Source organism: Ursus americanus, chromosome 7, assembly GCF_024610735.1.
Source record: "Ursus americanus isolate L20-20 chromosome 7, mUrsAme1.1.p, whole genome shotgun sequence".
Taxonomy (NCBI): Eukaryota; Metazoa; Chordata; class Mammalia; order Carnivora; family Ursidae; genus Ursus; species Ursus americanus.
In genome coordinates, this window is record NC_142133.1 from 8,853,580 (window position 1) to 8,880,848 (window position 27,269).

The 27,269-nt window shown below is 41.2% G+C and overlaps 1 protein-coding gene across 1 annotated transcript; it reads left to right on the forward strand.

The window, feature by feature from the left end:
- Positions 1-1,172: 1,172 nt before the first annotated feature.
- RNF149 (ring finger protein 149) lies at positions 1,173-27,269 on the forward strand. Its single transcript, XM_045771862.2, has 7 exons — positions 1,173-1,755; positions 12,747-12,997; positions 13,781-13,849; positions 17,203-17,285; positions 19,642-19,738; positions 23,700-23,895; positions 26,540-27,269. Exons 1-7 carry the CDS (start codon positions 1,299-1,301, stop codon positions 26,581-26,583), a joined length of 1,197 nt encoding a protein of 398 aa, XP_045627818.2. The 5' UTR covers positions 1,173-1,298; the 3' UTR covers positions 26,584-27,269.

The window sequence follows — 27,269 nt, forward strand, 5'->3', positions numbered from 1 at the left end:
AACTGGTTTCCTGTTGGGAAAGGGACAGGAGATCCCACTTCTAGGGGAGCTATGGATTGTGGGCCAGGCTGCATTTTAGAACCGTTTTAAAATGCTGTCCAAGAAAGTCTGATAACAAAAAGAAAAGTGAGGTTGTTTTGGGTTTTTTTAAGATTTATCTGAGAAATAGAACAAACGGTGGGGAGGGGCAAAGGGAGAGGGAAAAGCCGACTCCCCGCTGAGTGGGGAGCTCTATGCCGGGCTCAATTCCAGGACCCGGAGCCTGGACTCCATCCTGATCTGAGCTGAAGGCAGACCCTCAACTGACTGAGCTCCCCAGGCACCCGAAAATTGAGGCTTAAGGCCCAACAGAAACCCTTGCTGTGGCTACATTCTACTTCCTTCAATTACAGATCCTTGTAGAAGGAGGAAGATGAGTCAGTCAGAATTTAATGGTCTCAACTTTTCCTGCAGCGGTAAGTCTTTGTATCCACGCATACCCGGCAGTTTTAAATCAACTACCACCCAGCACTTACTTCCAAACAAATCCTTTTTTTATTTATTGCTGTACAATGTAAGTGCTCATCTAAACAGGTAGTTTGATGCACTTTCGAAACTGATTATACATAAAATACCATAATAGAAAAGGTTGCCGTGAGTACAATACTGGAGAGAAGCGACAAGAAATCAATTAGCATTACAAAATCGGCCACAAAACGTGTGTGGAAAACATGAGTAGATTGGTTCTAGACAAACAAGCCCTCTGCCATGTGCCTTGCATTGCGCTGTAAATTCTTCATAAACATCCGCTGGGCAACTTTACATAACCGCGCTCACGGAGCTTCCCTTTTCTCCGACGGTCACTTCCCCTGGCTTCGGGGGGGCCCTCGAGGTCCGGTTACACAAGCTCGGCCGCTGGCCACCGCGCCCTGCGTGGCGCCAGACGTCGCGTGAGCTGCCCGTACCCAGTCCCTGCATCCGCGGGATCCTTGGGGTCGTGGACCGCCTGGGGACCAGCGATCGGTCACGCTCAGGCACCAGGGGGAGGCTCACGCTCAGGCACCAGGGGGAGGCGGGAGCCTCCAGCCCGCGCACACAGCGCCGGGGTCTCGGCGGGGCGGGGCCAAGGAAGGCCCCGCCCCACTCTCCTCCCCCTTCCCCCGCTCCGCCAGGTGCGCGTGCGCCGCGGCCCCGCCCGCCGCCCCGCCTGGCGCTTCCCCAGCTCGGCGGCAAGCGCCAGCTTCTTTACGTTCCTCAGCGGCTTCGCACGCGTGCTGCTCTAACCCCGGCCTCCTCCTCGTCAGCGCGGCGGTGGGGCCATGGCTTGGCGGCGGCGGCCCGAGGCCGGCGTCGGGGCCCGCGGCGCGCTGGCGCTGCTGGCGCTGGCCCTGTACGCGCCCGGGGCCAGGGGCCGGGCGTTCGAGTGGTACTCGGCCGTGGTGAGCACCGAGTACGTGGACCCGTACACGAACCGCACCGTGTGGAGCGTCTCAGAGAGCGGCCGCTTCGGCGACAGCTCGCCCAAGGAGAGCGCGCAAGGCCTGGTGGGCGTCCCGCGTGCGGCGGGCCGCGACCCCGAGGGCTGCGCCCCCGACACTCGCTTCCTCGTGCCGGCGCCCGGCGGCCGGGGGGACGCGCCTTGGGTCGCCCTGGTGGCGCGCGGGGGCTGCACCTTTAAGGACAAGGTGCTGGTGGCTGCGCGGAGGAACGCCTCGGCCGTGGTCCTCTACAACGAGGAGGGCCACGGGAACCTCACCACGCCCATGTCCCACGCGGGTGAGCCGAGGCCGGGGGACGCGGGGAGGCGGCGGGGGGAACTCTGCGGCTTAGTCATGGCCGACCGCCCTCTCGGCCTCGGCTTTGATCCCCAGCGGCTGGCAGCGAAGGGTATGGGGGCGCGACTCTGATGGTTTCTGGCGATCAGGACCTGGGAGGGAAGCTTTGGCTGTGCGCGCCGTGACCCCCCCGGGGCTCTATGGGCAGGTAGGCGGGCCTCCGGACAAGATTAGATCTTCGCCTTGGGCCCTTCAGGTGGGGGGAGGTGCCCTCTGGAGGAGGGCAATGGGGAGAAGGAAAGAAATTAAAACCCACCTGAAGAGGATTGTGGTGGAAAGTCTCTTGATTGCTAATCATGGGTCCCTTTCCGTTCATCGTTTTCACAAAGTCAGGTGGGGTAGGAATGGAAGCTGTTTCCCAGCGCACGCCAAGGTCTGGCAGTCTCTTCACCAATGTCAAGTGGTGGCTTGGTCGAACTCTGGTTTGTTCACTTTCATAAAACATGTCTGAGTATTCTGAACTTTTGAGCCATAAAATCTGGATTTAAGTGCGGATATGCTTTCTCACTTTCTCCATGTAAGGTTATAATACTGGCCCTACTGCCAATCAGGTTCCTTGAGTCTTGAGTTTGGATGAAATTTTTCAGGTTGTGTTCATTTAGGAAAAGGTCTTGCTCTTTGCCAGACGACACTTCCTACACACCTATTCCCCAGGGCAACAGGTTGCATCTTCAAGCACTGATGACAGTTTGAGAGTCTTATTTTGCAAGACGTCCTCCTCAGAACTAAAATCTGAGTGCCATAGGACCCAGCAGAGTGAACATATTTGTTATGATTTCTAAGATCATGACTCATTCTGAATTTATTGTGATTAAAGTCTGTTTTAAAGTTTCTGCTGCTGCAAGTCAGACATCCTTTTTCCTGTACTTTTGTTTTTCATTCCGCTTTGATTATTTAAAGGCAGGGTCGAACTTTAATGAGGACAGAAAAGTGACTTTGGATTTAGCCTATTTTAGCAGTGATGCGAATGGAAATCAGTTGAGAGGTGAGAAAATGGAGACTGTTAGAACAACTCTTTCAAGAAGGTTGACTGAGGGCTCGAGATGCACAGAAGTGTGCGGAAACTATAGGACAAGGGAGGGTTAGGGTGGACATTCGTAGGGCGTACTGAAATTGGTTGGAGTGATGTGGTAGAGATCCGGGATAGAGGAGAGGTAACTGCAGGAGGCAGGTCTTGAAGGAGGCCATGTATAGGATACTTCGGAGCGGTTGTGTTCAGACAGTAGAGGGGAAATTCTCAGCTGCAACAGAAGGAAGTGGTTTTGGAAGAGGAAATGGGAGCAGATGCTCATGTGGTGGCATTGGGTGAGGCACCACCTTTGGTGCAGTTATTCCAGTGGTTACAAGTCTACCAAATTCTCATTGTACCCAAGCCACGTTTCCATAAAGCTGCCATGAAAAGCTCTGGCAGATTTCAGAGACCATTCCTGATACATCGTATTGATGGTGTTTTCCCAGTTTTAGTAGTTCTGTCAAAGAAAAGAGGTTAGTGTGTCAGGATTCTCTGATTCTGGGTCCTTGCAGTCTCTTCTAAGTCTACAACATCTTCATTTGGACCTTTTCTTTTCAATGGCTGGGACATCGACTACAATTTTTTAAACCTGTTCACTGCGTTTTTTGATCGTGATGTTCGCATTTTTCCAGGCTAATAGCACTTGCTTTAACTATGGTTCAGCCACATTGCTTGCTTATATTATTGACATCATTTATCCAGGCCCCAAAAAACACCTCAATGATGTTTATTTGAAATCCTCATGAGTTTCTCTTCTATTATCAATGTCCATTCTAATCTCTTTACTGTGAGAATCATTCTGTTTGGGAAAAAAGACAAAAGTAACAGCTTTAGCAATTTTTTTTTTAATGTGTGAGAGTACCCAGTGTCTAGGCACTGTGCTCAGTGCTCTCCATACAGCAGCTCACTTAATCCTCCTGACAGCCTTAGTAGGTACTTTAACCCCACTTTGTGGATGAGGAAACTGGACCAGGTAATGGGGGGGGATGTCTCTGTATATAGCCAGATCATTCTTTGTTGTGGGAGGGGCTGTCCTGTGCATTATAGGATGTTTAGCATCCCTGGCCTCTACCTCCAGTTGTGACAACCAAAAATGTCTCCAGATAATATCAAATGTCTGGGGGGGGAGAAGTGATGACAAAATCATCCAATGTTTTGAACCTCTGACTTAAAGGGAGATTAATTGGGTAGCATTGTGACCAGTGGATTAAACAGGAAAACCTGCAGAGACTGTAGTCTGTAGGGCTGATCCAAGTAGAAATAAAGTTGACCCTTGAACAACACAAGGCTTAGAGGCACCAACCCCCCATGCAGTGGAAAATTTGCATATTAACTTTCGACTCCTTAACTTTTTTTTTTTTTAAGATTTTATTTATTTATTCGACAGGATAGAGACAGCCAGCGAGAGAGGGAACACAAGCAGGGGGAGTGGGAGAGGAAGAAGCAGGCTCCTAGTGGAGGAGCCTGATGTGGGGCTCGATCCCATAACGCCGGGATCACGCCCTGAGCCGAAGGCAGACGCTTAACTGGTGTGCCACCCAGGCGCCTCTCGACTCCTTAACTTTTGACTGGGCATTTTACCAATAACATAAACAGTCAGTTAACACATGTTTTGTATGTTACATGTATTGCCTACTGGATTCTTACAATAAAATAAGCTAGAGGGAAGGAAATGTTATATTAAAATCATAAGAGAAGATTTACTGTACTGTACTGTATTGGAAAAAAAAATCCTTGCATAAGTTAACCCACACATTTCAAACCTGTGTTGTTCAAGGATCAACTGTATAAGGGCTAATACTGTAGTGGTGACTATAGGAATGGAAAGGAATGACCTTCACAGAAGTTGGCCCAACTGGGAACAAGGGTACAAGTGTATCAAGACTTTTTGAGAATGGAATAGCATTAAGAATGGAATGAATGGAATTAAGTCAGAAGACAAACTGACTTTGAAATACTTGAATTTGAAATGTTATACAGAACCTCGAATGCAGCTCAAGTTAAGTTTCTTGGATTTTGTCAGAATGTGGCTGGAGGCAGTAAAAACCACAGATTTCAGTGGTTTCAGTGTTCCCGTGTAGCACTGGTATTCTGCAAAATAGATAGAGGTGGCTACTTGTAAAATTGGATTGTGATAGTCTTTTCCCACATCTCAGGGAGGATTTCTCCAGTTTTTCTTTTCTTTTTTTTCTTTTTTAAGATTTTATTTATTTATTTGACAGAGAAAGAGGCAGCAAGAGAGGGAACACAAGCAGGGGGACTGTGAGAGGGAGAAGCAGGCTTCCCGATGCGGGGGGCTCGCTCGATCCCAGAACGCTGGGATCATGAACTGAGCCAAAGGCAGATGCCTAAAGACTGAGCCACCCAGGCGCCCCTCTCCATTTTTTCTTAAGTGCGTTACTTGACTCTACTAAATCTAGTACAAGATACTTTGGATAAAAATAAAATCATGACTCTAAGATAATCTATCAAAACAACTATAAGGACTGTTAAACTAATTAATTTCCTGTCAATTTTCTTTACTTTAGCAGACAGAATAATGAGTAGCCACTTTGGGCCAAGTATTGTGCTTGCTCAGGTATAGAAATGCATAAGACTCGTGCCTGCCTTTGAGGAGTTTGTGACCTGGTGGGAGCGTTAAACAACTTTCCAGACAATATGGTTTGGACCTTGATTGAATTATATGCATGGATGCTTAGGGAGCATAAAGGAAGGACATTTAAAGCAGATCCTGCAAGAGTGACTACAAGTTAGTTTGACTAAGATGAGTAAAAATTGATACAAGTCAAATCATTAAAACAAGTTTTTAGGGATTCCTGGGTGGCTCAGTTGGTTAAGTGTCTGCCTTCAGCTCAGGTCATGATCCCACAGTTCTGGGATCGAGTCCCACATTGGGCTCCCTACTCAGCGGGAAGCCTGCTTCTCCCTCTGCCTGCCATTCTCCCTGCTTGTGCTCTCTCTCTCTGACAAATAAATAAAATCTTAAAAAAAAAAAAAAAAGAAAAGAAACTTAAAAAAAAATAAAACAAAATTTTCATAGACTATTGGCCTTAGTGTAATTATTGTCAGTTAATAAATAGGATGATCCTTTTGCTGAAATTGTGGCATGGCCTTTTAAGAATAGATTCATTCATTTACTGTGTATACAGTTAACTTCATTCATTCTGTTAACAGCTGTTTACTGAGTGCCAAGTACTGGCAAGGCTTAGAGCTGTGTTTGAAGAAGGGGCCAGAATTGGGGTGGAGGGAAATGACAAAAATGTAGAAGCCCCTTGTGTTATAGAAGATGTGGTGCATTTTGCATTTGCAGAGCATGGTAAGTAGTTCTTTATGAATAATAAATGTTCGATGATGTTTAATGCTATACTCAAATGATCCAGAAATGTGAATTTGAATTACGTATTTTGGTGCTGTAGGAAGACAGAAATGGCACCTCACAGGCACACTTAGAAGGTGGGATTAACTAAGGTGGTTCCCAGAAAGATTGAGTTTTGAAGGACGCGTTGATGCAGAAGGTGTCTCTGGGTGTGTGTGGTGTGTGGAAGGGGGGGTCGGGCTATAGGACATCTTGGTGGTGGGAATAGCATTGCAAAAGGCTGAAGCCCTGAGATAAAGTAATGCATTTAGGAACCCTGTAGAGTTGTATATTCAACAAATATAAAATATTTTTGAGCAAGTCAAATTATCTAAAACATAATTTAAATTTCCAAGAAAAGAATTACGTTTGTTTTTGTGTTCTCCTGACACTCCCAGCCAACCATAAAAACAATTCTGTTTTGCATAGTAGCTTCAAATTTTGGAGACATTTGCATTCATATTGGGTGTACTGTTTCTATTAATATTATCCTTATTGAGGCATTTCAGCTATAATACTTGAAGATAAGCCAATTTTTTCAGATGCATACAGAAACTCTTCTGTGGGTCACCACTGCATGATACTTGGCTACAAAAGCTAATAAATAAGAACAGGTAGTACTCGTCTAGTGAGGGAGAGAGACCTATAAAGAAATTCTAGTAGATGTTTTATACACCTACTAGAGCTGTATCTAGGAGGATCTGATGCATTGCAGGCCCAAAGGGGTGGGTGGTGCTTGAGTTGAGCTTGTGCTGAATCTTGAAGATTTGACTAAGAATTTTCCAGGTTGGGGGTTAGAAGGTGGAGAGGGTATAGAAGTTATGAGAAAGAAAGAAAACCTGAAATTTAATGGGATCTTTTGCTGGGACTCTAAAATGTATTTCTTGCTGCCTGAATCAGTTTTCTAGAGCAGAAATCTAATCCACCATTCAAGTATTTCAGTAGTTCCCACCCCCTTCAAAAGAATGTTGAAATCTATATAGTTTCCTTTGGGAGGAGAGAAATGGTACACTGGACTCACATGTAACCTCTAAAATTTTGAACCTACTGACCATGACAAGCTTTCTTTCTTTTTTGTTTTTGAGCAAGTGGTAAGAGGAACACAGACATTTGAAGGAAACAGAAATATATGCAATTTTATTTCTGGCACAGAGGAGTTTTGTATTATGGACGGTTTGGCTTGCTAAAGAGTACTGTATTTGGTATTTATTATCTGACAAGTAGGTTTATGATCATGTACTCTGTACACAGACTTGTGCTAAGTAAGACAAAAATAAACTTGGAGTTTTCCAGTCTAATGGTAATACACCTCTTACCTCTTCTTTGGGGGAGCGAGAGGGATTGCACAAGATGACCGTTTTTACACAAGCATGACTGGTGGCGGTATTAAGGGTATGGAAGTTATGAGAAAGAAAGAAAACCTGAAACGTAATGGGATTCTTTTGCTGGGGTAGGAAAAAATCCTAAGAACTTTCTCTCCTCTCCTAAGTCTTTGAGTGTCTGTGTGTCCCATGAAGAAACTCAGCTCTTTAGTTGGGAAATCAGCTGTGATTTGCTCTCCTGTGTCCCTAAGGCTCTCTGGGATTGGCCTGGGGACGTGGTAGTGCATGAGGAGGTAAGGGCAGGGCCAAACGAGGTGCCTGTCCCTGGTATCCCTCCGGTCATGCACACAGTGACCGCAAGCTAGTGCGTTTTTATTCAGTTGCCCTACCTCCGGTTCATCCCAAAAAATGGTCCGGAAAAGCAAATCATGGTATAGGATGAGTCTTCATTCTGAGTTTTGTTAATTTAAAGTAGTTCCCAGAAGCAATCTTGCTGCTATAATTAGTATAGCAAATGGTTTAGCTGTCATCCTAGACACAGTATTTTTTTTTTTTCATTATTTCTTTTAACTCCGTGAACTGTTTTAGTTTCCTAGGTGAAAAATTTCAAGTTGATATTACAAGTGGTTTCAGTTCAGCGTATCCCTCTGATAATCACTGTGTCAGTAGCCCCTTCCTTTGAAAATTTTGGTGTTCAAGAACCCCAGTAATCTCAGTTCATCTTCCACCTTTTATTTACTCATTCATTTATTCAGCAAATATTTATTAAACACTTTCTGTGTGCCAGGTTCTATGTGAGGCACTGGGGATAAGGAGATAAACAAGATACCTTTACATAGACAGTAGTCACCCCCCTTATCCATGGTTCCAGTTACCCGCGGTCAACCTCGGTCTGGAAGTAGATGATCTTCCTTCTGACCTATGGTCACAAGATTAGTAGTAGCCTAATGTTAGGTCATGATGTCTACATCATTGACCTCGCTTCGTCTCATCACGTGGGCATTTTATCATCTCACATCATCACAAGAAGGGTGAGTGCAGTACAAAATATTTTAAGAGAGGCCACATTCATATGACTTTTTTTTTTGCAGTATGTTGTTATAATTGTCCTATTTTATTATTAGTTGTTAATCTCTTACTGTACCTAATTTGTAAATTAAACTTTATCATAGGTGTGTATGGGGGAAAAATAGTATATATAGCATTCGTTGCTATCTGCAATTCCCGGCATTCACTGGAGGTCTTGGGTTGTATCCCTTGTGATAAGGGGGACAACTGTATTTTAGTCACTAACCAAATTGGATCAATCACCATCCCAAGTATGTTTTTTATGATGATTTCACAGCCTAGAAAGCCTCCTTTGTTTGCTCGGCAAACTTCTCCTGTCCTTCCAGATGTACCTCAAGTGTACTTCCTAAGGAAAGAGTTCTCTCCCACCTCAGACAAAACTATCACTGCATTTCTGCAGCTCTTTGTACTCCGCTTTTTTATTAAATAAGCAATAGTCCAAAATAGAAAAATTCTCATTCTCATTTTATAGCTGAAGAAATATTCTCAGAGAGGGTAGTTTCTCCAGACCCAGACAGTGGATGACAGATTTGAACCCAGTCTGCGTGGCTCTAAAGCCTGGGACCCCACGAGGAGGCAGGGCAGAGATACTGTGTGGGAGCTGGGTCTTCAGGGCCTAGAACTGGCTTTTCCGGGTAGTATATGACATTCAGCAGTTCTCTTCAGATTTTTGAGCCCTCATCTGTAAAAGGGTAATTTGGCCTCTCTGCTTCAAGTGACGTGTGCATGTGAAAGTGCTCCACAGTTGGTTTTCCCCAGTTAACACAAAGAAATTATGTCAGTACCAGAAGTTTTGTGTAGCTGTGACCGTAGCAGGGAAACAGTTTTATTTTCTGTATAAAAACTGAGACAGGCGCATGGAGTTCATTAAACCGTTCTTTCTACTTTAGTGTGTGCTTGAAGTTTTCCACAGAAGGAGGTTTATGAGAAAAGGCTTTCAGCTTATAAGTGCCATGTAATTATAAGTGGTATAACTATCATAATAATTGTTTCTGTGCTTATGTGTCTCAGCTTCTAGATGTTTGTTTTCCTGAAGGCAGGAAATGCCTTCCTCCTTCTCGTGTCTCCCCAGTGATGACATGGCAGACTGTGTGAGTGGGGCGACAAGTACAGTTCTTGCTAAGTGATACTTACGGCCCAGGTCAAAGGATTGGCCTCCAGGGGGGAGCCACCTTAGAAGGGTGCTCTTCTGGTGTTTCAGTAACTAAATCCCAATGGCAGGGGCCACAGTTGGTTTGCTACAGATTAAGTTTCTCTCTGCAATAAAATTGTTATGATGCAGTTTCAAAGTGATGCCAGAGAACATTCTTTGTGTGTATTTTTATTTTATTTATTTTTTAAAAGATTTTATTTATTAGAGAGCACAGCTGGGGGAGCAGCAGGCAGAGGGAGAAGGAGAAGCAGGCTCCCCCCTGAGCAGGAAGCCTGATGTGGGGCTCCACTCCAGGACCCCGGGATCATGACCTGAGCCGAAGGCAGACGCTTAACCGACTGAACAACCCAGGCGCCCCTTTCTGTGCATTTTTTAAATTAGTTTTTGAATAGGTGATACGCGCACATTGTACAGAATTTTTATTGTGTCCAACTCCTCTCCCTAGACGGAGTAAGGGTCCCTAGTCTCTGTCACCTTCCAGAGGCAGTCCAAATTGATGTGACATATAGATTTTCCATCCACATAGTTTGACACGTTGCTTTTTTCCCCCTCCTGTCATCTTGGGTACTGTCCATACAAATGGAGTCACCCCTCAGTCTGTGTACACGTACTGTAGTTTATGTAACCCTCTTCCTATGGATGGACGTTTAGATTGTAATAGCAGAAACTTAGAGAAAACAAATTTGACGACAGATATCTTTACGGGTAGCTCCTGTATACGTATGAAAGTGTAACTTTGCAATTAAGTTCTTGGACATGGAATTGCTGAATCAAAGCGCTGTGCATTAAATTTCTTGGGAAAAATAAATAAATACAAGTTTTTTGATAGCCATTTCCCTCCATCGACGATAGTAATAATAAACTCCCCCCGCAGCATGCGAGAGTGCAGGTTTGTGCTCCCTCTCGCCGTAAGGGAGGATCAAAACTATTTGATCTTTGCCGTCATAGAGGTATGGATGATCCCCAGCTTACTATGGTTTGACTTGCAATTTTTTTACTTTATGGTGGCACAAAAGCAGCATGCATTCCGTGGAAACCATACTTCAAATTTTGAATTTGGATCTTTTCCTGGGCTAGCGATACGGCCTACAGTACTCTCTCATGATGCTGGGTTGTGGCAGCGGCCCTAGCTCCCAGTCCGCCGCATGATCACGAAGGTCAACAACCATTCGGTACCCAGATCACCATTTCGTTTTTTACTTTCTATACTGTATTCAGCAAATTACATGAAATAGTCAGCACTTCCCTGTAGGTACAGTGTTAGAGGATTTTGCCCAACCATACATAGGTTGTTGTAAGTGTTCTGAGCACGTTTGAGGTAGGCTAGGCTAAGCAGTGATGTTCCGTATTAAATGCATTTTCTACTTAGGATATTTTCAACTTAGGTTTTCAGGATGCATTGCGATGTAAGTTGAAGATCTTTTTAATGTTTTCATTTGTACCATGACTTTTCATGTGTTTAAAATCTATTTGTTGGGGAGTGACCACTGAGGCGTACAGGTTTTCTTTTTAGGGCTGTGAAAATGTTATGGAATTAGATTGTGGTTATGGTTGCGCAGCCTTTGTGAATATACTAAAAAACAGTGAATTGTATACTTTAAAAGGGTGAATTTTATGACATGTCAATTCTATCTCACTAAAGCTGATGTGTAAAAAAAATATTTTGTCTTTTCTGTTGCTCTCTTACAGGAAATTGTTTTCTGTCTTTGTTATGTTACATGTATTTTCCCCCCTGTTGGCCATTTGCTCTTTTGATCTTGATTCCTCGATTTTACTCTTTTTTAGCCATGTGGAAAATTTTCATTTTTATATTTCTTCTCTTTTATATATTTATATATTTAAATCTTTGATTTACTTGGAACTTATTTTGCCATAAATTGTGAGATAGGTATACAGCTTTTTTATTTTCCCTCAGATAATACCCAGTTATCCCCATACTATTTTTTTTATAATGATCCATTTTACCCCAGTGTTTTAAGATTACAGTTTTATCATGTACTAAGTTCTTTTTTGTATTTGGGCCTCATTTCTGGACTTTCATTCTACCCCCTTACTCTCGTTGTCTTCCTTTGCTACTACCACACTGTTTCAATTACTTTAATTGTAAAGGTTAGTTCAGGTTTTATGTTTAAAAAGTTTTCCTGATCATTTGTGATTATTTTTCCCCTAATGAACTTCAGAAACAGCATTTTTAAGGTTTTAAGAATTCTATTGGTATTTTATTTCTAATTTATAATTAGATTTATTAAATAGATTTATAGATTAATTTATAGATAGATTTATGTAAACTGATTTTACCTCTTCTTTCCTATTTTTTTGTATTTTGTCTGCTTATGCCTTTAGACTAACGTTAAATAATAGTGATCATAGTAGAAATTCTCGGATTGCCTCCCTGTGATTAATAAGCATGCTTTAGGTAGGCATTTTAAGATTTTATTTATTTGAGAGAAAGAGTGAGAGGGCGCATGGGAGGGAGGAGGGTGAGAGGGAGAAGCAGACTCCCTGCTGAGCGGGGATCCTGATGCAGGGCTCAGTCCCAGGACCCCAGGATCATGACCTGAGCCGAAGGCAGACGCTTAACCGACTTAGCCACCCAGGCACCTCTAGGCATTATGTATTCATATTCATAAATGAAATTAGTCTGTATGGTTCTTTTGGTTTATTCCCATGTTTGGCTTTATTATCTGGAAATTTTTTAAAACTTTTTTAACTTTTTTAATCTCCTGTGGAACAGTTTCAGTACTTAAAGTTTTGGTGGTAGAATTCACCTATGGAATTGAATGGGGCTCTTACTTTTGGGGGGATAGTTATTAGAGACTTATTCTACTTCTAATGTGGTCAGTCTGTTTTCTCTTTGGGGACCGGTTCTGGCAACTTATGTTTTCCTTGAAAATTAAACATTTTTTTAAAGTTTTGGATGTTACATATGGACAAGCTGTAGTACTCTTTATATTTTTCTCTTACCTTTCTCTGTATCTCATTTTGTGTTCTTCGTATTGACATTTTTTGTTCTTCCCTACAGGAACAGGAAATATAGTAGTCATTATGGTTAGCTACCCAAAAGGAAGAGAAATTTTGGATCTGGTGCAGAAAGGCATTGCAGTCAAAATGACCATAGGGGTTGGCACCCGTCACGTACAGGAGTTTATCAGTGGTCAGTCTGTGGTATTTGTGGCCATCGCCTTCATCACCATGATGATTATCTCATTAGCCTGGCTGATATTCTACTATATACAGCGTTTCCTATATACTGGCTCACAGTTTGGAAGTCAGGTAATAATGGGTAATTCTTTTTAACTTTGCTTTTTAAAAGATAGTTCATAAATATTCCTCATGTAACTTTTTTTAAAAATAATTTTTTAATTAGAGTATATTAAATTTTCTGTTCTGTGGGAAATTAAATACCTTTAAATGGGGTCACTTTTTGCATGTTTTGCTCCTGTGAATACCCTTTTTCCCCTTTTTGGGACATAAAGGAAGGATAAATAGGCCTGAGGTACAGGACCTGGTTCTGTGTTTAAAACAAGGAGAACCCTCAGCCTGAAGGCGAGGAGCAGAGTGGGAGCGGCTTCCTGGCTTCTCTTGTGGGGCAACTTTCAAAGCCATTGATCTGCAGAGACCCAGAGGCTTCCATAGACAGGCCTTTGAATTTCACACTTACCTGTTCTCTTGAAAAGCCACTCTTTCTGGCTTTGTAGGTGGTAGTCATTTCAGGTCATCTTGCACCTGCTGCTCTTTCGTTTTAGGGACGGGCATTAGAGGATGAATCGGTGGGACCCCTTCACCCCCATCCTCAGCTTCCTACTCTCTTGCCAATATTTAAACATAAGAATTGGTTTCTTCTTCAGGCATGGAATTGAAAATAAATACTCTGATCAAACAGCTCTTAAGTTATATGTGGGTATTTTATACATTAAAATGTAAATGGTAATTTTTGTCATTTTCATTGTAATCATTTAACTGTTTTTTAAATGAAATTTTTTCTGTACGCTTATGTGAATTTTTTAAAATAGTGACTTAAAATTTTTAGTGATAATAATATTTTTCCTACCTAAGAGCCATAGGAAAGAAGCTAAGAAAATCATTGGCCAGCTTCCACTTCATACTGTAAAGCATGGAGAAAAGGTAACATTTTCATGGGGTTTGGTTTCTTTTAGACTAAAGTATGTATCTGTTTATATGTCTAACTAAAACTTTGCAGTCTGTTAAACTCATACATTGAACATGTGGAGTTTGACTAGTTTGAGTTAGTAAAAACTTGCATACATGTGTTCATTTTAGGGAAGGGTTGACAGAAATACTCAGTTGCACATTGAAGAGCCTCCTAATCCCATGCCACCAGATAAGGTAGCCATTAGTTGCATACAGTTATTTTACTTTAAATGGATGAAATTGAACCTAAAATTCAGTTCCTGAGTCACAGTAGAGCTACATTCAAATGGCCCTATTGGCTGGTTGCTACCATACTGGACAGGACTGACACGTCTGTCACCTAAGAAAGTTCTACCTGTCAGTCAGACCCAGGTGACTCTAAGGAAGGTAAAGAACTTCCAAGTTCCCTTAGACCATAGACCTTTGATTCTTCAAATTCATTTCTGTTAATTTTGAGGCGATAGGCTATGTGTCCATTCTCTCTGATTCCCTTAAATACAGGGAGGAAAAAACAGGGATTTGTAGAGAACGGGAGAAAAAAATGTACTTAAAACTCCCCCCCCCTTTTTTTTTCTTTAAGATTTTATTTATTTGAAAGAGAGAGTGAGAAAGAACGTGAGAGGGGAGAGGGTCAGAGGGAGAAGCAGACTCCCTGCTGAGCTGGGAGCCCAATGCGGGACTCCATCCCGGGACTCCAGGATCATGGCCTGAGCTGAAGGCAGTTGCTTAACCAACTGAGCCACCCAGGCACCCCTTAAAACTATTTAAAAAAAAAAAAAAAAAAAAACATTTTGACATGGCCAACCAGGACATAAAAAGTCAAAATCATACCTCAGTTTTAAAGCATTTTGGGAATGGGGCAGGTCCTAGAGGATCAGTTATTTAAGAGGAAGACAGTTGCTAATGCAGTAGTAGGACTTTTTTTTAATGGTTTGTCTTCTCTGTCTTTAAGATGTTGATAAGTGTTGACTTGTAAGTATAGGTTGGTTCTGTTGTTTTGATTTTCATTTCATCTCACCAAATCGTTGAGACTTCATCTGTTCTACCCTTCACTCCCCCTTTGAAAAAGAGAAAGAATAACTGTACTTATTTTATGTATCCCTTCTTTTGACCAACTTTAAAGCAGAAATAATACTCATTAAATTATAGACCTTTGATTTTTAAACTTTGGATTCTGATATTAATGGTTTATTTAGTGTATTTAATATGAAGATACTCTTGGAATTATATTGTTGGCTTCTATTCTTTCCCGAATGCCTTATACAGAGGTAACAGTTGAATTTTAATAGTTTGTGCAGGGTACTGGTTTCTTCCCATGCAGATGTACTGAACAGAAAAAGTAAAACCAAACAAAGTTTCTCATGTGATGGCTTGAGATTAGCACTTGATGTACAGATCACTGAGGGTCCTTGGGGAGAGTGTCTCCGGTAAATGCCTGTGACAAACTCTACATGCATTACACATGGCTGGTCACTTGATAAGCATGTAGTTTTATGCTCCCCTTAGAATATGTCTTCTGCTCCATAGCAGGAAATCTCGGTCTGCAAATATGCGCAGAGATGTATATGTACAATATACTGAATTGAGTCCTTAAGAACATAAGTAAATTGATAATATCCTCTTCCTGTACAGGGCTTTTTTTTTTTTTTTTTTTTAGGTTTTAAAAAAAAATCATTTGAGAGCGAGAGCACGAGCAGGGGAGAGGGTTAGAGGGAGAGGGAGAAGCAGACTCCTTGCTGAGCAAGGAGCCCGACATGAGGCTTGATCCCAGGACCTTGCGATTATGACCTGAGCTGAAAGCAGACACTTAACAACTGAGCCACCCAGGAGCCCCCTGAGCATTTCTTTATACAGAATATTTTTGAAAATGTGATTCTACTGTTCTTTGAAAGTTGTCAAAATAATGGTTAAAAAGAAATCCCTAAATGGTCTGTGAGGTACATACATGGATTTTTCTTTTTTCTTTCTTTCTTTCTTTCTTTCTTTCTTTCTTTCTTTCTTTCTTTCTTTCTTTCTTTCTTTTTTTTTTTTTTTTAAGTTTTATTTCTTTAAGTATTCTCTACATCCCATATGGGGCTCAGACTTATAACCCTGAGACCAAGAGTCGCATGCTCCGTTGACCAAGCCAGCCAGGTGCCACACACGTGATTTTCTGATGATTTTGATTAAATTTGTACAGAAAAATGTTGTGTTTTCTTAAATCTACATCTTGTCCAGTTCTAGAGATGGGTGTTTGGTTTCTAATTTTGTTTTTTTTTTAATGGACTCCTTCACAGTAATGTATAAGCTTACAGGCCATTTAGGACTTTAAAAATTACTTCATCAGTTTTGTATGGCATACGATAAATGATAATATTTACTTTAACAGCAACGTACAATTTTAAGTATTAAAAATTTTAATGCTCTTTGATAACAATAATCAGTTTTTACTGCTTGCTTGCTATCAAGTGATGTACACGGCTCAGTGTATTTTTAAAATAATTACATAAGGACAGGGTAGCCGTGTTCTCATAAAATACACTTGCTAACATTGGAGCTACATGCAGACACTGGTAGTTCTTGAATCCATCCCAGAATCAAAGGGAGTCTCAATGGCCTGTCTTGGGTCAGATGACCACTCTGGCTGTTCCTGCTTTGATGGGATGAGGCCAGGTGGTTCGATGTGGGGGGTACCCAGGGAAATGGGGGAAAGGCTGACACCACCAAAAAGGCCGATGACCATAGATTCTTAGAAGTGGAAATTTTGTCACAAGACTGCTTCCTCCCCGGCAAGTCTTATTTCTTTTTACCTTTATTAATTTGATGGATGAAAAATGGTAATTTATTTTAATCCGTAATTCTTTTATCACTAGTGAGGGGAATATTTGCAGATATTTAGCCATTTTTGTTTTCTCATTTGCAAGTTGTTAACTATGTTCTTTAGCAAATTCTAGTGAAAGTGCCCTTGTTTTTGTTTTTAATTGTTCTAGAAACAAGTAGCTTATTGGATATTCTCTTTACAAGTTTTATATTTGAAAAATAATTTTTACTGTAGTAAAGTAGGCATTTGCATTTCTATAACCCTGAAAACATGAACACTACCCTAGTATCAAAACTGTTCATGTCTGATTAGGTAGACAATGACATTTTTTCCTTTTCAGCCAGATTCTTTAAATAATCTCTGGACAGTGGTAAAAGGTAAATATACTGAGTAGAGATTGTATTTAGCTTCTGGTTGTACCCTGGTAGTACAAAATTTGTCATTGTTTTACCCAGGACGTTGTGAGTTTTGTCAAGACAGAGCATGTAGCAAGGATATAGTGAACTTGTTTCTTTCCTTTTTACAGGGAATTGATGTTGATGCTGAAAATTGTGCAGTGTGTATTGAAAATTTTAAAGTAAAGGACGTTATCAGAATTCTGCCATGCAAGTATGTTCTTTTTCCTTCCTGAGATGCTACGAATTACTGGACAAGTTTCAGGTTTCTGACAAAAGTGTTAGTGTGTCTTTTACAGTGTGAGGATCTTGCTATATCACGTGATGATCTTGTGATCATCTCATCCTTTAGGAAGGAAGCTTCAAGCCTTCTAGGCTCCTAGATTATATTACTTTAAGATTGCTTAAGAGACCTCAGGCCCTCAGGCAGACCCATTATATATCTTTGCCATGGATTGGCTTTTAGTCTAAAGCAAGGCTTCATTCGAATCCTGAGAATTCCATCATACGTTTAGCCGTTCAAAACGTACACTGTGTGGGAGCAAGGAAACTGAAGCATGACCGGTGAAGGACCCCAGGGGAAGGGCCAGAAATGGCTAGCAGAAAGTGGGTCAAGGAGGGTAGGAGTTTGCTATTATTTGCACCCTGGGTTTTAGTTCTTTTGGGGGTTCTGCAAAATAAATATTTCTCACTTTAGGTACATTAGGGGCTTTGCTTTAGCCATGGGAAGTTGCGATTTCCTTCTTTTCTTTTAAATAATGGGATACTTTAACTGATAACTGTTTAGAAGAATGGCTGTTATCAGAAGGGTGTATAAAAAGTATAATATCCTTTCAGTCTGATCAATTTTAATTATGCTTCCCACATATTAGAAGTAGGTCAGAAACTGATATGTAATTACGGTTTGCTTTATGTTTACAAAGTAGTATATATATATATAAGTACTCTGTAGATTAAGTTCTCAGTGATTCTGTAGATAAAACCAATGAATACCAGAATAACAAAAGTTTCTAGAATAAAGATAGCTAACTTTGGTCTACAGGCTTTTATATGAGGTTGGTATGGTGGGTATTTAACGAATTGGAGTCAGTATGTCCTGTGGAAAGTTATTAAAATAGAAAAGAATTTTTTTTTTAAGATTTTATGTATTTATTTGACAGAGATAGAGACAGCCAGCGAGAGAGGGAACACAAGCAGGGGGAGTGGGAGAGGAAGAAGCAGGCTCATAGCGGAGGAGCCTGACGTGGGGCTCGATCCCATAACGCCGGGATCACGCCCTGAGCCGAAGGCAGACGCCCAACCGCTGTGCCACCCAGGCGCCCCAAGATAGAAAAGAATTTTTATCCAGGATGGTTTAGGGCACGTCTTTCTGACTTAAAAATGATGCTTGGGATGCAGCACAAATGAGCGGCCTGAGGCTCACTTCACTTCCTCTGTAGCGCCAGATCTGTCCTGATGGCTGAGCCGGGTTTTGTCCTTGACCCTCACAAGCAGACATGTTGCTTGTACACATTTCCTGGTCTCCTGATCTGGGGTTTTTACTTAATTTCCCCTCATTTTCTCCTGTGCTTTATTTAGCAGATTTCCCAATAAAGCCAACATGTTTCCTTTGAGTTTTTGTAAAAATTAGTTCTGTTATATCAGTGTCAGTTTCAGTTTCAGTTTGAGGATGAAAAGGTCAGAAGACTAGCTAGGCTGGACTATGTTATATAATGAAGTGCTGTTATTTTTAACTGCGCTATCGGACTTCAGTATGAAGCAGAGGTCTTCACACAACAGCATGAATAATGAACAGTTACTCGGTATTTATTGTGCCCAACACTGTTGTAAGCACTTACGTTATTTGCTGCTAAGAACAGCCTGCGGTGGAGGTGCAGAGGTTAAGCAACAGCTCGGAGTCCCAGCATCATGTCACACAGCTGCTGTGGGAGCCATGGGTCCTGTACCCACTCTTCCTGTCTCCTCCTCTTCATTCTGTGTGGAAAACATTCACCACGTAGAAGGTAGAGTTAGCCAACTAAGACAAGTCAGTAAAAAGAAGATACATAGGCAATTTTTATTTCTTCTTTCTTCAGTTCTGAAAGTTACCATTATAGAAGAACATGGAATATACAAAAATATGTTAAGACAGAAAATAAGTGGGGTATTTTTTAAGCCTAAAACCCAAAGATGATCTGTTTGTATTTTGCTGTATTTCCATTTGATTCATTTCATTAACTTAGGTAAGATACTCTCAGTTTATTATTAGTTGACTGTTGGTTTACTTTTGCCACATTCATTCCCAAAAGGCTTTTAGTAAGTTACAGAGGCACAGAAAAATACAACCTAGCATGAAGCAAAAATAAACCATGCTATTTTCATAGAGTGAAGGGAAAATTTCCCTGTAAGTTCCAGATTCTGTTTAACATGAAAAGTAGAATAGATAATTATGTAGAGTAAGTGAATAGACCAGAATGTTGATTTGAAGTCATTTAACTTGTACCGAGAAGATGAGTTAGTAGAATGTGTTGTTTCCTTTATAAGATATAAACATTTATTTTACAAAATTAACACGTACTTAATTTTTTTAGGCATATTTTTCATAGAATATGCATTGACCCATGGCTTTTGGATCACCGCACGTGTCCAATGTGTAAACTTGATGTCATCAAAGCCCTGGGATATTGGGTTTGTTACATTTTTGTTTATATTCAATCTCTGCCCCAGTTCTTCCTGAGTGATTCAATTTCATTACTGACCAAAGGGAGGAGGAATGGACTAAGTGCTCCTTCTAACAGCTTTGTGGTTCCCTGAAGAAATTTTCCTCTTGATTAAAAATGAATGTTTAAGACATTCCAAAAAGTTAATGAACTGCTGCCTTTGTGATTATAGACCGACATGCTAGATGTTTCCCCCCGAGAGTTTGTAATTGCTTAGAGCAATGTATTTTAGTATGCTGCCCTGTAGAATGTATATATACTCATCAGTTTCGTACAAAGAGGAATTATCAAATCTTTGAAATGAAAGGAGCCTCATACATTTTCTGGCTCAAGATGCACATTCCTCAAGATGAGGAAACTGAAGCCAACACTTCTTGACACCAGGTCTCAGATTCCTGGGTTTGAAAATCAAATCCTGCTGGGGAAATTGGTCCTGTGTGGAATTTGCTCCTGCGGTTTGTGGTACTTAGGTGGTCATAGACCTTCCTCTGAAAACAAAGACACGAGGGCAGAGTGAAAGAGGGTGCTTAATAGTAGCCAGCCGTGTGCTGAGGGCCTTCTGTATGTTATTGCATCACACCCTCATAGCCACTCTGGGAGGTAAGTACTGTTTCTCTCCCTATTTTTCTAATTAGGAACTTGAGCTTAGAAAAGCCGAGTAGCTCACCGAAGGTCACACAGCAAGTTATTTGGAAATCTGCTTTCAGATATAGGTTTGCTTCATTCCAGGGTACAAGCTTTTAACTAGTAGTCCCACCCTAAAGGGGGAGACATAGAGGAAAAAAACAAGATTTTTCTAGATTGTTGTGTTTGTTATTGTTTTTAGAGTTTTTGTATAATCTATTAGTGTCTTAAAATATTCTTGATTAGGGGCGCCTGGGTGGCACAGCGGTTGGGCGTCTGCCTTCGGCTCAGGGCGTGATCCTGGCGTTATGGGATCGAGCCCCACGTCAGGCTCCTCCGCTGTGGGCCTGCTTCTTCCTCTCCCACTCCCCCTGCTTGTGTTCCCTCTCTCGCTGGCTGTCTCTGTCTCTGTCGAATAAATAAATAAAATCTTAAAAAAAAAAATTCTTGATTAAATAATAAATCGTTTTGAAATAATGTTTAGAAGAAGTAATGTAAGGGGCGCCTGGGTGGCACAGCGGTTGGGCGTCTGCCTTCGGCTCAGGGCGTGATCCCGGCTTTATGGGATCGAGCCCCACATCAGGCTCCTCTGCTATGAGCCTGCTTCTTCCTCTCCCACTCCCCCTGCTTGTGTTCCCTCTCTCGCTGGCTGTCTCTGTCTCTGTCGAATAAATAAATAAAATCTTTAAAAAAAAAAGTAATGTAAATATCACATACTTTTCTTATTGCTAAACATATTTTTTTAGGGTTTTTTAATAGTGTTTATGGTAGAGTCATGCACCTTACAGCCCCAGTAGCCCTCAAGGTATCCTCATCTTCAAGCTTGGCGGGTCTTGGAAAGATAGTTGAGAGACCGCTGCCTTGATTACCACTGTTATTTTCTAAGAATTAGATTTTTCTTTTTCTTTTTTTTTTTTAAGATTTATTTATTTATTTTAGAGAGAAGTGGGGGGAGGCAGAGGGAGAGACCTTTCAAGCAGACTCCCCACTGAGCATGGAGCCAGACACAGGGCTAGACCCATGAGATCATGACCTGAGCCGAAACCCCAAGAGTCAGATGCTCAACTGACTGAGCCATCCAGGTGTCCCTGCGAATTATGTTCTTCACGTGTGAGTTCCAGAATGCCCCACCACAGGTACAGGAAAGGAGGAAGGTCAGCATTTAAGACCTCTTAGGGAAAGAAAACTCACCTGCTTTGATGTCTAGAAAATCTGTCTTTCCTCTAGAATTTCTAACATACATTTATAGTTTTTAATAATGATGGCTCTATTTAGCAGGGCATATCAGTGAATTTGAGACTTAGTGAACTGAGCCCGTGTCTTAGACACCCTTCCTAGAATTTTAAGCATCTTAAACCGTACAATACAGGGAGCGTGACAGATGTTTTTCTTGGCAGAGTTTTCCTTTTTCCTCTTCTTCTTCCTCTTTTCCTTCATTAGAGGCACTCTGAAGCTCATTTTAAGTTACTTTCTTCATAGTCGGTAGTTTTAAACCTGCTTTTCATTTCTAGAAATTTTTGTAAGGGTATTTCTCTAATCTTAGCACTGAGAATAATCCTCATGAGTTGTGTTTTTGGAACTACATCTGCATATATATATTTCATACATTAAAAATGAAGATTTCATTTTGCATCAGGTTGGATTACTTTGTTAGAATGTTAATTTCAGAAATCTTATGTCCCCAGGACGTGTGACTTCTTTTTTGAAGAACAGAAACCTGTAGTAACTTTAAATCAAACTCTAAGAAATTAACTTGTCTTGCCCTTAGTTGTTTTTATAATTTTTGACGAGTGTGCCATTTTCTTTAGTCCCTTTGTCCCTCCTGCATTGGGTTTTGTAGACAGTTATGACACACTGTCATATGGCAGCTAGATCTTGCTTGCAAGGAAACAGCTGTGGTGAGAGGGCTGCCATCAGTCCTTCACGTGGACTTGAGAGGTGGTCCTTGCGTTGGCAGCTACAACCTTCTCGATGTGCCATTTGTCACTGTTGTTTTCATTCATTCAGCAAGCATGTGTCAAAGGAGTGCTCTCTCAGGTGCTAGATTGGACCCTGACTTGGGGAGACAAAGATGAGTAAGACGCAGCCCTTCTGGTTGTGGACTTTCACTTTCTAGACCGGGGGGGCCAGGGCATGTACCCATGCACAGCGCTGCAAAGGAGGTATGTTTGAAGTGCCAAGGAGCACAGAGCAAGGAGGAATTTACTCCGCCAGGTGGAGTGAGAAGATAAGAGGGTGGTTTTTTAAGAGGGGAGTCTGAGCTGGGTGTTAGAGGATTTGCCTGACAGATCAGTGTATTGCAGATGAGGGTGTGACCATGTGGGCTTTGAGACTGGCAGGTGGTTAAGTTTGGTGGGTATTCTGGTAACTATCTGGGAAAACCGATGGGGGTGGGCTGGGTGGGAGTTAATGGCAACTCAGTAGGATTTGTGGCTTGGTGTGTTTGGAGTCTGTTCTGAGGGTGTTCAGTTGCTTACCAGTGAGAAGGAGGCAGTGTACCATGTGGTTCAGAGGAGGGCTTCTAGAAGTGGGAGGAGCAGGCCAGCCGTGTCCTTGCTCCAAGAGCCCGGGGAGGGAGGTGGAACCAGCACCATGTTCTCACATGAAGCCCAGGCTCCCTATAAACCCACAGCCACCCCTTCTTTACTAGGTTACCTCACCAGTGGTTTGCTCTCTCACAACATGGCTCTGACTCTGGCATTAATCCGTAAGGTATCTGGATAAACCTCTGTTTGAGACTGGGCTGTCACTTTCCTTATCCTTTTTTATTTTTTTTTTTAACTCAGCAAATGGGGGAGTTGGAGGTACACTGACAGCCAATAGACACTGTCTTGAGGGAGCCACAACTGATTCTTTTTAAGTGAATCAGATGCAGTCTGAAGCCCTCTGTTGTCAGACACTGTTCTTCCGAAACCCTGGTACCCACGGTGAGACAGTAGGACAGTTAGAAGCAATAATCCAAGCTCACAGCCACAGCCAGGCTGATTCACACCCTCTGGCCAGAAAGCGAGGAAAGTGTGTCTCTAACAGAGCTTCACTTACTGTCAGTAAAGAGTTTAAAGGTGGCATGGCTTGCGTCGAGGGGAGAGGTGGTTTTTCAAATGAACAGTGTTTAGGTGTGGAAAGCTGCTCACTGAGAAGTAATTCATTTTCCGATATTGCTAAATAAAGAAGACATTCGTGTTCTTGCCGTATTCTGTGTATAAAAGTAAATGCTTTGTAGGAGTTCTGAGTAATGGTTATGAAACGATAGATAAGCTTTGAGTGTGTTACTCAGACAAGGTATTTTCTTCTGTTCTCTCAAGGGAGAGCTCGAGGACGTGCAGGAGACGCCCGCTGCAGAACCTACGCCTGGGAGTGTTTTGGCTGCAAATTTGAGTGTCACTTTACAGGATGACAGGAGTGAGGGGAGCAGCATGCCGTCGTCTTCCACTAGTGATTCTGCACCGCACTGTGACGCTGGTTTTAAAGAAGATGCAGGTGAAAACACAGCCTTACTAGGTAAGTGCCTTGTAGGTCATAAAACAAAGTGATGTCAGCAGTGGGGGAAATGCAGAAAAGCATAAAGGAGAAATGAAAACCATAATCCCACACCTGCGAAAACCATTTTAACATTTTGGTAAATACCTTTTCAGACGTTTTTCTCTGTTTAAGGATGGGGACAGTATCATTTATGTGCTGTTAGGTAACCTGTTTTTTCTCTTAACGTGTGGAGCTCTTTCTCTGTGGCAGGTGTGTGACTCTGTGGAGCTACTTAGTGTCACAGCTTCAGTTTACTAGAATTTCTTTAAACTGCACCCGTTTGGTGACTTTAACACTCTGAAATCATTATGTGTATACTTTCACCACTTGTCTTACTGCTTCTTGTCATTCTGAGGGATGAAATAGAGTGAATCACATTTTTTTTTAAATTACTGAGATTACCTTTTCATATTTGTTGATCACTTTTATTCTTTTAGGAGTTGCCTGTTTCATCCTTACCTTGTTTGGCTCTGGAGAAACTAATTTTTTCATGTTACTTCTAAGAGCTCTTTGGTCTTTGTCATCTGTATTGTATGTTTCTCCCCCAATTTCTGTATCCTTTGGTTGATGTATTTTGTAGACAGAAGTGTTTCATTTTTCTCTAGTCCAACATATTCTCTCATGATTCTGCCTTTGATAGCATGCTAACTTTGGAAGGTCTTCCTCATCTCAGGATCTAAGTATATTAACCCATATCTTGCTAGTATTTGTGTTTTTGTATTTTATTACCTTTAAATCTTTAATCCACATGGTTTAAGAGAAGATTTTACCTATTATCCCCCAAATGTTTAACCAGTTGTCCCAGTATTTAGCGAATTATAATTATTTTAGTGACTAATAATTATTTAGTGAATAATAACTGTGACTATGTTTTGATATTGGCAAGGCAAATCCCTCATCTTGAATTTTTAAAAATCTTTGGACTATTCAGCATTTTCTAAAAAAAAGTAATCAAATTATTTGCCGAGTGAAAGAAAATCCCATTAGAATTTTTATTATAATCGAATAAATTTACATATTATTTTACCTGGGAAGAATTAGTGCTTCTAATTTTGAATTATGCCATACAGGAAGAGGACACATACTTCCCAAATCAGTGATACTCAGAATGACTCAGTTTTGTGTTTGACATGTTTAGAATCTGTGAGGCAAAGATAGCTAGAAATACTAGAACTTAGGTTTTAAAGTGGTGTCAGAGGGAGAAGACCACATTGTGGAAGAGAAGGGAAGCATCCATTTCAGAGTGTTGGAGGGTGGAAAGGGCATTCTCCTAACGAGCTCCCCGGCCTCCTGCTGGGATTGAACCACCTCAGGGATTCCATCAAATTGAGCCCAAGTACATGCCAGTGTAATTGTTGCCGTTGCCTTCAGTCTCCAGAAAGAAACTAAATTTCCTTCCTCTAGTACTTGACCACCCTTGAGGTAATTAAAGACTGATAGGGACTCTTGTCCTGACTAAACGTCCTTCAAAAGCAGTCCCCCGTGTTCTCCTGCATTCTTGTTACCTGTCGTGCTTCAGTTTATCAGCATCTCTCCCCTTAGAACTCAGATATCATGTGAAATAGTGCATAGAAACAAAGGTGGAAAAAGAAGCTAGGTTATAAAACAACAGAATGTTAGATGCTTTCTGAAGAAGCTGGGCCCTCTCCCCATACGTGTGCGCTCGCGCTTGGTTTCTATTTTATTTTTTTGTCCTTTTTTTCTCTTAAATTTCCAAGTATCTGTTCACCAGTAAGTTGACAGGTAATTTAAATGATAATGTTCTTTCTACTTTATCACTATACCAATATAATTTGAGAGATATTAAATTGGAGAAATCAGTTCTTTTAATCAGACATTAGTACTTCCAGAATAAAATGTGGCTTCACTTAAAGTTGGTAAAACATTTACTGGGCTCTTAGTAGCAACTAAGAAAATAATAATGGAAGTTATTAGTGGTAGACTACTTGCCAGACAGTGTTTCTCTGGTGAGTGCTCCTTCTCTTGTCCAGTTGACCTTCTTGGCTCCGACTGTAGGTGAGTTCAACCTTCGGTTCTGTATTTGAGGAAGTATTCTGTTACTGTAAGTATTCTGTTACTGTTACTTTTTGTGCTGAAATTATTTTGTGCTCCTCTTCCTAGTAATACCAGTCTGTCTGGAGTTGAATACATATTCCTCTTCCAAGATAGTTTAATCTCTTTTTTCCTGCATTTAATCATCTGTAAAATGAGCATAATAACATCCTAGTCCTCATAGGGTCACGTACATAAACCAGTAAATGGTCGCTGTTTTCATGGTCATTTCATGACACCATCATTCCTGGTCATCATCATAGCTCTCAGGTTTACTTTTGAAAACATATACTAATACCACCAACTAAAACTGTGTCTTTATAGCCCCATGCTGATCAGAGTAATGTCGGTTAGGCTAATACTAGAAAACCTCTCATACTATATGTGAGGAAGATGTTTGTATATTTTTCATGACTTCCTGGAATGGGTGGTTACCATTTTTACATGTAAGTTTTATTTAAATTTTTCTGTTATTTCTTGAAGTATAGTCTCTAAATGATCACAGCGTTAATGTAATTAAAGTTTAGAATATGCTAAGTGACTAACACTGGTTTTTGTTGCTTCGTCGTAGAAATGGGCAGGAGCGACCTTCAACATGGAGGACCCATCTCCTAGCGCACATCCTGGTGACCGCATCATGGACAGAGCTTTGGCTTGAATTAAAGGACTTTTTTTTTTTTTTTTTAAACTTCAGCACATAGTTTGTATATTTGAAGATAATGTACATTCTTTTACCTTTCAGGTTCTGATTTGATATACAAAGGGCTAAGATATTTTATTCTTAAAGAGACGTTTTGATTAGTCTTAATATATTTATCTACTAAAATGTATCATTTATGATAAACATTTATGTTGCTTTGGACTATTACAGAGACCACTAGGAAGGCACTCTAAAGGGGACAGGTTGGGGGTTGTTTCTGAATAGTAGACTAGCTGCTACAGTACTGTGAAAACAGGATTATTTTGTTTCTCAAGAACTAAGCAACTGAATTTAGACTAGTGGAAATAGAATTGTATAATTCAGTTCAGTAACTGAGCACGAGGTTTCCCTGGAGGAAAGACTTTTCTAGAACATTAAACCTGTGAATGAGATGAGAGAAATCTATAGCTTTCTTGAATCTCCATGTCATATAGAGACTTTGAAACCTAAGAAGTCTTCTTCATTGTTTTCTCTTTGTAATTATAGGAAAAGCGCTAGACTTTAGGATTTGCATTCCTAATTTCTTATGACACCTCAAAGGAGAGGGAAATTTGTCCATTTTTTTTTTTTTACAAATAAAAAAAGCTAAGATTCTGCATCA

Coding starts and splice junctions, on each gene's coding strand:
- RNF149 (XM_045771862.2), top strand. CDS start 1,299: ATGGCTTGGCGGCGGCGGCCCGAGGCCGGCGTCGGGGCCCGCGGCGCG. Junction 12,998..13,780: donor GCTCACAGTTTGGAAGTCAG/GTAATAATGGGT, acceptor TTCCTACCTAAG/AGCCATAGGAAAGAAGCTAA. Junction 17,286..19,641: donor ATCAGAATTCTGCCATGCAA/GTATGTTCTTTT, acceptor TAATTTTTTTAG/GCATATTTTTCATAGAATAT.